The sequence below is a fragment of the Geotrypetes seraphini genome, chromosome 7 (assembly GCF_902459505.1).
Source record: "Geotrypetes seraphini chromosome 7, aGeoSer1.1, whole genome shotgun sequence".
Taxonomy (NCBI): domain Eukaryota; kingdom Metazoa; phylum Chordata; class Amphibia; order Gymnophiona; family Dermophiidae; genus Geotrypetes; species Geotrypetes seraphini.
In genome coordinates this window covers 175,009,788-175,021,832 of record NC_047090.1, presented here as the reverse complement: position 1 = coordinate 175,021,832, position 12,045 = coordinate 175,009,788, and the positions used below count along the sequence as shown (strand labels likewise).

Genomic DNA, 12,045 nt, shown 5'->3' with positions numbered 1-12,045 from the left:
AGGTTCAGCGGTTTCTTGCAGGGTGGCAGCTTAATTTTTTGCCTCCCCCCCCCCTTCTGAGTGTGCATCCATCGGTCTGTGGGAGTGGGGGACAGTCAAGCTCCATGTCTGACCTGCAGCCTAAAGATCAACATTGAAGGGGCATTCCCAGATTGAGGCAGTGATTCTTCTCTATCCAGCTACTGTTCAGAGCTGAGGCAGGCTACAGTACATTTCCAGTACAGGTCACAGTGAGTAAGGCTGTTACAGCCTGTGAAGTCATTCGGGAGGGGGAGGTCTGAAATTCAAAGTTTTGAAGATTGTTGCATGTTCCCCCACCAGAAAAATCCTAAAATCGCCACTTTTGACTTTTGCCAAGTGTGTGTAAATCAGGAATTTTGCTGCGAAAATTGTAGCAGCGGCCATCTTGGATTTTAACAATCTTTTTTCATAAGTTACCTGTACTTCCAGAACTGCAATTTTTGCCTCAGATGTTGTTGGGATGGAGTCTTTGGGCTTTGATAACTCAAGTACATGTCAAGTTTGCACACAATTTGCACCTCAGGAGCATTTTTGTGCCGCATGGCGTGGCCAGGAGAGGTGGGAGCACCAAACTTAGTCTCTCCTTTGACTAAGCAGGGATCAAAATGGGCGACCAGCCCATTGGGGCAGCTTTTTCTGTTTATGGGGCCTAGTAAAGCTGATGGACCTAGGTATAAAAGGATGCGGTCACCCCGAAGCAGTTTCAGTGTTCAAGTTCCTATGTTACTCTGTTGGAGTAGAACTGTTGATACTTGAGAAAATTCCCATGAGTGTTCTTACTTCACCTGTAGTAGATAGAGCTCTTTATTCTTAGGTATTAACTGCAGGTGGCAGCAGAGCTCCCTGTGAAGTAGAGGAGAGTAAGAGAAAAAAAAAATCAGGAGTGGATTCCCTCTGCAGATGGCTCGCATGGCCATAGGGAGAGAACCCATTTGTCTAGAATGACTCACCTGAAAAAGATATTATTAAGGTAAGGACATAATCTCTTTTTATCTATTTGAGGCGGTAGTGAGCTGTAATAATAATCTCTTATTCTCCTAGGCCTGAGGATTTCCTGATTCCTGAACTCCAAGCAACTGAAGAAGAAAAAAGCAAACTGGAATCCGGACTCACCAATGGAGATGAACCAATGGATCAAGATTTGTCGGATGTTCCCACCAAGTGTGTCGCAGCAACAGAGTCCATGGAAATAAAGTATACTTGTCCTATTTCTACACCACTTGCAATGGGTGGCAGATTAGACATGTCAGAGTTGCCTGTTCTTTTCTCTGCTATTAAATTCATATATTTCCTAGGTTTCTTACATGGTTATTGTAATGTACAGTGGTGTGTGTGTCTGGCACTATAGAAATAAGTAGTAATAGTAGTAGTAATATTTCTGATAAAGCTGCCCTTTGCCATTTGAATGTATTTTTGGATCCCTGCTGATGAAAATATTTCACTTTAGTTTTGCATTCCTAACCCCTCCCCCATTGAGTTATTTTTAAAAATATCCTATTTTACATGTGGAATTTTCACAGTGTACCAAAATATGGATTTTTTTTTTGTGTGTGTGTGTGTGAATTTTTAATTGCAAAGGTCCAGGTTATGCATTTTAGATGTTTTAAAAAGCCAGTAGTAAAAAAATGAAATATTTTGTTTTAGATTCATTTGAAGATACTGTCATATTGGCTAATTTCAGAAATGGCTTTTCAACAAATGCTTCATATTTCAGGGCCCGGGTTACGTTTATAGACTATGAGGGGCGCTCAGATGGCGATTCCATTAAAAAAATCATTAATCAAATGAAGCCACGTCAGCTGGTCATTGTTCATGGCCCTCCAGAGGCCTGTCAGGACCTGGCTGAATCCTGTAGGGCTTTTGGTGGCAAGGATATTAAAGTTTACACACCAAAGTTACATGAGACTATTGATGCAACCAGTGAAACACATATCTACCAGGTGAGCAATACCAGAAAGAAAAATATAGAACAATTTTGAATTTTGTGTATTAGAGGTTTGCATTTCTATTACTGTATCATTACACTTACATTTTTACCACCTTTTCTTTGCCTTACTAGGCACTGGATGGGGAAGCGATTGCATAGGTATTAAGTTTTTAATGGCTCTCTGGATTGTCAGGCCCATATTTTGAGAATTTGTTTTATTGTCTTAAGGTACATTCATGAACTATTGCTTCCATGTAATTTGAATAGTGTGTAAGAGAGAAAAGTTACAGAAAAAAGATATCAAAATGATTCAAGGTCAATACCCAAAGCCTTATGATATGATCTAAGTAGGCACCCCTCCACATCTTTCCTTGCCTCAAGAGATATTTATGTATTTAAAAAGTATTAATTGAGCCTGCCGGGACAGATAGGCAAATATGATAATGTACCTGAATGTAAACCACTTAGGTTGAGAGTGTGTGGTGCTGTGGTTAGAGCTACAGCCTTAGCACCCTGAGGTTGAGGGTTTAAATCCCTTGCTGCTCCTTGTGACCCTGAGCAAGTCACTTAATCCCCTCATTGTCCCAGCTATACTAGATAGAGTTTGAGCCTGCCAGGACTGATAGGGAAATATGATAATGTACCTGAATGTAAACCACTTAGGATATAAATGGTATATAAATAATAAAATAAAAATCTGTCATTAGAGAAAAGAATGCTCTAGAAAAGGAGTTGACAGTGCAAGATTTTCAAGGAATTTGCTCTAGTTATAGATTTGAAAGAATAAATGCTGAAAATGTAGGACATGGTAATATATTTAAATTAATATGGGGCCCATTGGCATCTTATGTTACCTCATTGTAATTGTTGACTGTGAATCAGTTTGTTCTTTACTTTGGTACATATCCAGGGAGGAGGGGATTTTTTATGTCAAATTTATTTTTGAATATTTATAATTGGGATGGGTGAGAATATATCATTATTCAGAATAGATAGGATATTTATGATAATATGTGTTTGTGTTATACGGAATGATAATTGTTTGGGTGGGTGGGGGGGAATGGATGATTTTGAACATGAGAAAGATGAATGTGCTTTTATTGTATTACTATGAGTTGCATTGGTTGTATTGTACTGTTGTAGTTTTGAAAATGAATAAAGAATTTAAAGATTTTCAAGGCATTAGAATTGGGTGGGTGGGGAGGAGTATCAAAATATTTCATTCACAAAAAGTAATAGAAGCCTAGAATAACATCTCAGTAGAGATGGTAGAAACAAAAACTGTAAGGACATTGAAGAATGCCTGGTAGAGAGAATTCCTATGTAGAAATTGGGAAGACTAGGTGGCCTAGTGGTATGTGAAGAGACTGAAAAGGGGAGAGCACCTCACCAGCTTACCCACTGCTTTCATGCTGTGTAGAAGGGGCTTTAGCAAAACTCCTAGCCCAGGCAGCGGTATTCTGAGAGGGGGTCTTGGAAAGGCAGTCGGGTTTCAGTTCTTCCACATTGCCCTGAACTTCTAAAAATAGGCACATTTTGGGGTTGGGAAAGATACCTGTTGGATCCATTTGCTCCAATCTGAGGTTGTATAGTGCTGTAAAATCTTAGGCAGTTTCAGCTTCACTGCTTTTAACACTCAGATCTTTGAAGAAATCAGATCAAACTCCTCATTCCTTGAAAAAGTATTAAGCTTACCATTTGTGCAAAGTAATCTGTTCTGCGGAAACTTTACAGCACATAATTTTCCCTCTGAGTCTTCCCACTCCAGAGCTGAATCTTGTGTGGTACAGAATGACAGAATGTAACCTTCAAAAGTGGCCAAAAATGAATGATCACATATTAGGCACATTTCATAGGCATACCTTTGCTTAGAATTAATAAACACTAATTATGTTCTCTGCAGCTGGCATTGTACTTGTTGCAGGTTTCCGGGTCTCACTGTGTCTTGTCAGATAGAAACCAACATTTCAGCCATCCTGGCTGCAGCGGTTCTTCAGAGTATGCTGTGAGGTCTGCAGTTTGTCTTTGTAAATAGTGGGTCCCCTGACTTCATTGGGAACAGCGATCCTGAAACAAGCACAATGACGGCTGCGGAAACCCTGAGAGAACATATAACCCAGCTTCACAGAAACCTGCTAATTAATTCTAGTATCCAATTTTTCCTAACCTTGTTTTCCACTTACTTAGGTCCGATTGAAAGATTCACTCGTGAGCTCTCTTCAGTTTTGTAAAGCGAAGGATGCCGAGCTGGCATGGATCGATGGCATCCTGGATATGAGGGTGTCAAAAGTAGATACAGGAGTCATTCTGGAAGAAGGAGAACTTAGAGAGGATGGGGAAGACTCAGAGATGCAAGTGGATGTCCCCGACGCAGACCCCAATGCCATAGCACAACAGAAAGCTATAAAGAGTCTCTTTGGAGATGATGAGAAGGAAATTTCTGAAGAGAGCGAGATCATTCCTACTTTGGAGCCATTGCCACTACAAGAGGTAAAAGTGTACGATTCCTAAACAATGAGGATGAGAATGTATTTGTTATTCTGGCATCCATTCACCACGCCTTGCTAGGTTGGTACATACTACCAAGAACTTCACGGTATTGCGGTATATAAACTGTTATTATTATTATTATTACTACGTCTGTATTAGCAGCTGTACTGTAAGACACTGTTTCTGCTTCTAACATATAGTTATAGCAAGAAAACTCCAGTTGAATATAAATCTTCAAACATTCATAAGGAAATACTTTGATACTCGATCCTCAGAGGGTTAATCTCCCGTTAGTTCTAGTGGACAGAGCCCACTGAACCCGATCTTCATAGGATCTCATCGGATGAGATCCTATGAAGATCGGGTTCAGTGGGCTCTGTCCACTAGAACTAACGGGAGATTAACCCTCTGAGGATCGAGTATCAAAGTATTTCCTTATGAATGTTTGAAGATTTATATTCAACTGGAGTTTTCTTGCTATAACTATATGGACTGACTCCAGTTACAAGTATAGCCACTAGAGTATCTTTCTCTGCTTCTAACATAGGCATGAAAAATGTAGCCATACCACGGCCATTCTTTCATTGCCCCTTGGAGCCTAATAAGTTTTATTACTTGGAAGGCTTTTGGACCAAGGCATATTACAGCTGTTATAAAAGGTTATTTACATAGTATTGGGCTTGTCATACTTGCAATGGAAAGAACCTACATAAGTCTTTTCATAGGCAGTAACTAATATAAAGTTTTAAACCAGCCTGTTTTAATTTCCTTTTCTTTTTAGGCCTTCCATAACAATCAAGAATAAAAACATGTGGAGGGGCATAATCAAAAGAAACGTCTAAGTCTGTTTTGACCTAACTCACAAGTCGTCCAAAGTCGGACACAGGAAAAGGTCCATTTTCAAAAAATATGTCCAGCATTTTTTTTTTTTCAAAAAATTGTCCAACTATACGTCCAGCCGTCTGATCGTCCAGACCGCTAAGTCATCCATCTTTATACCCAATTTTTGTCCAAAAATTCACCCCAAGTCAAAAATGCCTAGAAAAAGACCATTTGGATGTGGGATGGGCCAGAAAAGTAAGGGACTGGTCACCCAGACATGGCAACAGAGAAGTGGGGCACCTTACAGGGCACTGCTGTGACCTTCACAAAAAGGGTGCCATATAAACATCTCACAACAGCTCCCTTATAGGTCATGAACAAAACACCCCCAGAATCTACTAGACCCACCTATCTACCATCCCAATAGCCCTTATGGCTGCAGGAACCACTTATATAGCAGTACAAAAGGGTTTGAGGTTTTTTTGGGGGGTTGCACATATTTCTCCATGAATGCAGTGATTGGAGTGGCTTATGGGCCTGGGTCCGCCTCTCCATGGTTCACTAACCCACCCCCAAGACCACTTAAGCCACCTCTGTGCAGCTCTACTAGGCTTTCCTATGGCAGGCTGCCAGGTGCTGATGTTCTGGAGGCAGATATGTAAAGTTGTTGTTATGTTTTTTATGGGGGTGGGGGTCAGTGATCACTGGGGCTGTGTGTGGGGGTCTGTACTTTGTGTCTGCAGTGCTTATCTGGTCACTTTGGATATCTTTTGTGGACTTTAGACCTGGTTTTAGATGGCCTAAGTCACAACATCCAAGTTCCGTCTAGGTAGGGTTGTAAAACCTTTGGTTATACATGCAGTACGACTAAGTCTAGGATGGCCCAGGGCCCGCCCAACTCCCGCCCTCACGACTCCTCCTAAAACGCCCTTTTTAGCTCTGTTCGTTCAGCAGCACTGTAAAGGCCTAAGTTGTTTTTAAAAACATCTAAAACCCCGTTCGATTATTGGCACTTGGACGGTTTTTGTTACTGATCGTCCAAGTGCCAATTTAGGCCAGTTTTTAGACGTTTTTCTGTTTTGATTATGAGCCCCCAAGTGCATTGTTGTCCATCCTGAAGTTATTTGGGGTTAATTTTACCCTTGGTGACGTCTTATTTTGTGTCTTGATTACTGATCAATAAAAGACATATTTTTTTTGTTGGCATCGGATTTGGTTTTGAAGGTGACTTGGAAGCTCAAACAAAATAATTGTTGCCTTCAATGTGTTTTTGTGATTGGCTTCTCAAAGAGGATCCCAGACAGATAAACTCATTAAATATGTAGTCTATAATATCAGCTTGGACTGTGTATTCTTTAAGTAAACTTCTTTAATACAAACTTAAACATAGAAATAAATAAACTCACAGTTCAGTTGATCTTGAGGAATTCCTTCTACAAAATCCACACTACCAACGCATCCCAGAGAAAGGGGAAGCCAGGAGTATATTTCACATACTCTTTGAAGTAATAATATTGTGCTCCAAACTTAGCCAAAGCTGTAGTAGACTAGCTGTCTTCCTCTGCTTAGGAAGAAAAAGGCGGTCTCCAACCCATAGAGCAAACAGCAGTGTACACTGGGAGCTTGAGTTAAACACACTTTGTTTACATATTTCAAGCAATCTGTTCCCATGAAAGTGAGGCAGAACAGTTTTTATTCCGAGTTCTTAGCTTTGACCTTGGAATAACAAGGTTGTCCTGAACTTTTTATTTTTTTAGCATGACCTCCAGACCTGCACAGACAGATGGGTTTATGCTGTTCTGCCAGCAGGTGGATACTGCGAACAAACTGAATTCTAGCAGTAGTACAAGTGGGCTGTGCAGTCCCTCTATGACAGGAGTGTCAAACTCAATCACATAAGGGTCCGAAATCTAAAACATAGGCTAAATTACGGGCTGAATTTTTTAATTAAGATACTTAAGGGTCCTTTTATTAAGGTACGCTAACTGATTTAGTGCACACTAAATGCGCACCTTAATAAAAGGACCCCTTAAGTCTTAGTAGACGTATAGGGTTACAACCTCTCCAACCCCCACACCAGCTCTGATGTAATCTGACATATTGTAATCACAAAACCAGAAAATAAAATTATTTTTTCTACCTTTTGTTTGGTCATTATTCAAATCATGTTGGTCCCAGGCTCTGGTTGTCTTCTGATAACTCGCTTGCCAGAGTCTCCTGCCCATTTGTCGTTTTCTTCTCTCTCTGTGTTAACTATCCACCTTCCATCTCTTTCCTCCTCTTCCGTTTCCCTTCCCTCCCCAGGAGGTCTGATATCTTTTCTTTTTTCGTCTCCATCCCCACAGCTGCAGCACCATCCCCAGATCCACCATCTCTCCTTTCCTCAACTACCCTTCCCTCCAACCATCCCTTTGTGTCTAACTTCTCTCCCTTTCTGTTCCTTCCCTCCCTCCATCCCATTATCCACCATCTCTCTCCCTCGCCTCTGTTTTAGACCCATTATTTCTCCCCCCCCCCACCCCAGAGAGATTAAATGTAACAGCAGTTCTTTGCAATAACCTTACACTGAAAAAATGATTTTTAAAGTATATAAATATTGCAATAGTCAATATTCAGATACAACACGTATTAGCGTAATGTTTTGCCAATTGTGCTACATTATTTTCTCCCTTCTTCCCGGTCTCACCTTCGAGATTTGGCCCGCCGTTCCTTCCCTCCCTCCATGCGGAGGTTTGCTACAGTCGACTGGCAATCCTCTGCAGGCTGCTTTGAAGAGGAGACCGGGAAGCCCGGATGGAGGGGGCCAGAGTTTGACACCCCTTCCCTAAGATCAGTCTGTTCTAGTCTGCAGCAGGTGTAAGTGGTAAACCTGTGCAGTTCTGTTAGGCCTTTAGTTTTGTTTTGTTGGAGGAGATAGGTAGTAGGCCATACTGGCATTTTCTTGACCAGACGGAAGTAGGGGCCTGTGGGGATCCCTATGTCGCCATCTGCTGGTAGGGGGACATAACCCTATTGTCGGGAGTGGTCTGGTGGGACTAAAGGAAAGGAAATTAATGGTGAATTTTAACATTTTTTCACTGAAATATTTACCATTTGCTTTGGCATGTAACTGGTGATTAAATTGTTCAATCATATGTAATATACATTTCAGCATGAAATCTCAGGTTCTTTCCCTTTTAACAACATACAATAAGTGAAAGTTTAGTGGAATGAAGGCATACTTTAGTTTTCACATCAATGCAAAATACAAGTTTTAAGGTAAAGAATTGCATTATAAAATAGGAAAGAGAGCCATATAGGGGAAATACAAAAGGAAGGGAGATCCCTTCTGATAACCAAAGCAGAAATGAAGATAATGTTTCATAAGGTAAGTGCATTAGAGGTTGAATGCATCTATAAAAAGAAACGTTTTTAGTTTTCCTTCGAAACGATCTGCCATGGGTTCATCCCTTAGTTCATTCACACTATGTCTCTTCGTTCTCTTGGGTTTTCCTGCAGGTCCCTGGACATCAGTCAGTTTTCATGAATGAGCCAAGACTGTCTGACTTCAAGCAAGTCCTCCTTCGTGAGGGAATTCAAGCAGAGTTTGTAGGAGGGGTGCTTGTCTGCAACAATGTGGTAGCCGTTCGTAGGGTGAGTAACACGTCACAAAATGAACACCCATTTGAAGACCACTTTTTTTGAAACTCGGTCCGTTAGCAGCAGTTAACTGCTTTGGGAGTGGGCAGCTCCAGTTCCTCCCCCCTTTCTAACTTTCTTGACCCCCCCTTCCTCTTTAAGACTATCTGGCTTTTATAATGTAAACTAGAGAATGACACGGTGGTTGTTACCCGCTGAAATGGTGACAAAATAAAAGGTCACTGCGAATACGGGGACAAGGCCATTCATCGCCCTGTGGAGTAGTGAATGGTCTTGTCTCCGCAGTTAAAGGAGTGAGCACGTGTGGTGAACGAGCGTGCGGTCCTGCAGCCCCCTCTCTCCGGCTAGCCAGTTGTGCATCTCCCTCTCTTTCCCTTTCCTTCTCTTCGTGGCGATTTCTAAAAGGCTATGCGTTGTATTGCAGCCAGAGCCTTGAAGTCACGTCGCGTGTGGCTGCTGGAAAAGTCTCCTCTGATGCAACTTCCTGTTTCCAGTTGTATCGGAGGAGACACTTCCAGCAGCCAACGTGACACGACTTCAAAACTCCAGCTGCAATGCAACGCATGGCTTTATAGAAATCGCCACGAAGAAAAGGGAAGGGAGGGAGGGAGATGCATGGCCGACCGGCGGGAGTGACTTGCTGGACCGCGCGAAGGGTGCTGGGGGGTGGGGATGGAAAGGAGAAGGCTGAAGCAGCCTGAAGGGAACTGGTGAAGAAAGAGGGGAGAAGATGCTGGGAAATGGGGAAGAGAGAGTAGGGAGAAGACTCTGGGATAGAGGATAGATTAAGAATATTTGAATTGCTATCCCCTTTTGACTCTTCCCTATCAATCTCCCCTGCCTTTTCTCCTTACCTCCCCATCTCCCTTCCCCAATCCCATCCACTTTGGTTAACTCCTTCTACTTAAATAACAATCTTCTCTCTAGGTTTGCGGGGACGGGGTGGTGACGGGGACCGAGCTAGCGGGGACGGCACGGTAACAGGGACCGAACTTGCAGGGACAGGATAATGATGGTGACCAAGCCCACGGAGAGGGGACGGTGACGGGGGCAAGCTCGCGGAGACGGGGACAAATTTTTTCCCCGTGTCATTCTCTAATGTAAACCGCATTGATGTTAGCGATATCATAACAAACTTGAAAACTTGCATAGAATACATAAGAACATAAGAATTGCCGCTGCTGGGTCATCGTGCCCAGCAGTCTGCTCACGCGGCAGCCCTTAGGTCAAAGACCAGTGCCCTAACTGAGACTAGCCTTACCTACGTATGGTCTGGTTCAGCAGGAACTTGTCTAACTTTGTCTTGTTGAATAAAATTAATTGCATAACTCAAAACTAGCAAAAACTGGACTGAGTGAGTTGGAAAAGTGTTCTTCATTTATTGTTTTCACTGGATTGTATTATAAATATAGTCCTAATCCATTTCCTTTTTTTCCCCCTCAGACTGAAACTGGGCGTATTGGACTGGAAGGCTGCCTATCTGATGACTTCTATAGAATCAGAGACCTTTTGTATGAACAGTATGCAATTGTCTAAAGTAGTTTTCCATAGTTATCTTTTACATTTGAACTTTCTACAGAGCGAGATTGGTATCTTTTTATTTTTCTAGCATTGCAGCCATTTCTAACTTGTTGCAGAAAGAACTGTGCCAGGCAGTTGCAGGAAACTGCGGTGGTCTGCTATAACATTCCACATTTTTGACTTTCTGACTGGAAGATATCCAGGCCAGGGAATACCTACCATTCATGTTTCTTGAACCCATTGAATGTCGGTCTTATTTTAATCAGGAGTGATGCAATGTTGTCAGGCTTCACTTCCTGGTTTTATGTTCTACTGCAAATGTTTACTTCTTAGAAGAGGCTTGGGATATATGACGTTGTGTGATGTTAACATTCTTCATGAGAAAGGAGACATGATGATAGAAATCCATTGAGCTGATTTCTAACAGTGCGCCATGTTGAATTATACAATTTGCAGTGCTTCGTTTCCTGAATATTAAACTAGGAGACTTAGACTATGGACCCTGACCGCGAATGGGAGATAGTGGAATTGGAAACAGGGCCACGTCTTTCACATGGATCTGTTTCCTTTCTCTCCATTCTAGCCTGCAGCTAGCAGTGGTAGTTGCTGCAAAAGCCTATGATCTACTTGCATGTAAAATCCTGTTCCTTGATCTCTCTTTCACGGACATCAGTTACATGGGCCTAGGCCTGTGATCGTGCACTGACTTAATAGCATTGTGCTGACTACTATTTCTTCCGTACTTTGCATGGGGAGAGGGATTTGGAGGTCTGCTATTCTGTTTAGTTTTTCATCTTGAGCCATGTGAATTCAGGTATTAAAATAGGGTCTTAAAAAGCTAAACGTTGTGGGAAGTACTGGTCGAGGTGATTGGTCCATTGAGCTGTCGCTTATGAAAGTTTTGGTCACTGCATGAGTCTATGCTCCCATGTTTAAAACTTTTGGGGTTTTTTAAGTCAGGCATCATGTTAAATGTGATGTCAAATAAAACAGATCTTAAAAATTATTCTTGATGCATAAAAAGGGGTAGCTGCTACCATCTGGAATCATTCAGTTTTTTTGCAAAGTGGGCATCCCAAGGACCATTAATCACTTGATGATTTCTTGATTTCTGTGGTTTGTAAACCAAAATCATTCAGTTAATTGGCAAGAATGTGTTGGGGGTCTGATTTAAAACTAATAGAAATAACATTGGAGAAATAAATAAATATTTATTAATAAAGAATATAAACTCCAAAAAAATGAAACCAAAAAAGAAGGCAAGAGCCAGACGCTCGAAACATATCAATCACCATGTTTATATAAAAAAAAAAAAAAAAAAGGGAGGAGACAGAAAAGACTCATCATTGCACCCAGAAAAACCTTCTAGCAAATGTCGGTGACCACTGTGGTTCAGCAATGCCAAAATCCTGTAGAGAAGATGTAAAATATTATGGACATGGCATAGAATAACATCTTAAGTATGATAAGTTTGTGAAGCCCTCTCTTGGAGTTATTGAACTCTTGGAGTTACACAGATTTGATTTGTGAATAAGGAAGTGGCAAGAGGCTCCAAACACGATAAGAGCTCTTGCTTCATTTCCATATGTTGTGAGGACCGAGGAAATGTAATTTTTTCATATATA

At 41.5% G+C, this 12,045-nt stretch overlaps 1 protein-coding gene across 1 annotated transcript in view; it reads left to right on the top strand.

Annotated features, from left to right (window-relative positions):
* CPSF2 (cleavage and polyadenylation specific factor 2) overlaps positions 1-11,766 on the top strand; it is a 50,096-nt gene extending 38,330 nt beyond the window's left edge. Inside the window, exons 11-15 of the mRNA XM_033952817.1 lie at positions 1,063-1,215; positions 1,736-1,961; positions 4,136-4,438; positions 8,759-8,893; positions 10,343-11,766. Of these exons, the coding sequence (XP_033808708.1) occupies positions 1,063-1,215; positions 1,736-1,961; positions 4,136-4,438; positions 8,759-8,893; positions 10,343-10,435 (910 nt within the window). The 3' untranslated portion in view covers positions 10,436-11,766. The remainder of the gene's footprint in view (positions 1-1,062; positions 1,216-1,735; positions 1,962-4,135; positions 4,439-8,758; positions 8,894-10,342) is intronic.
* Positions 11,767-12,045: the final 279 nt, after the last annotated feature.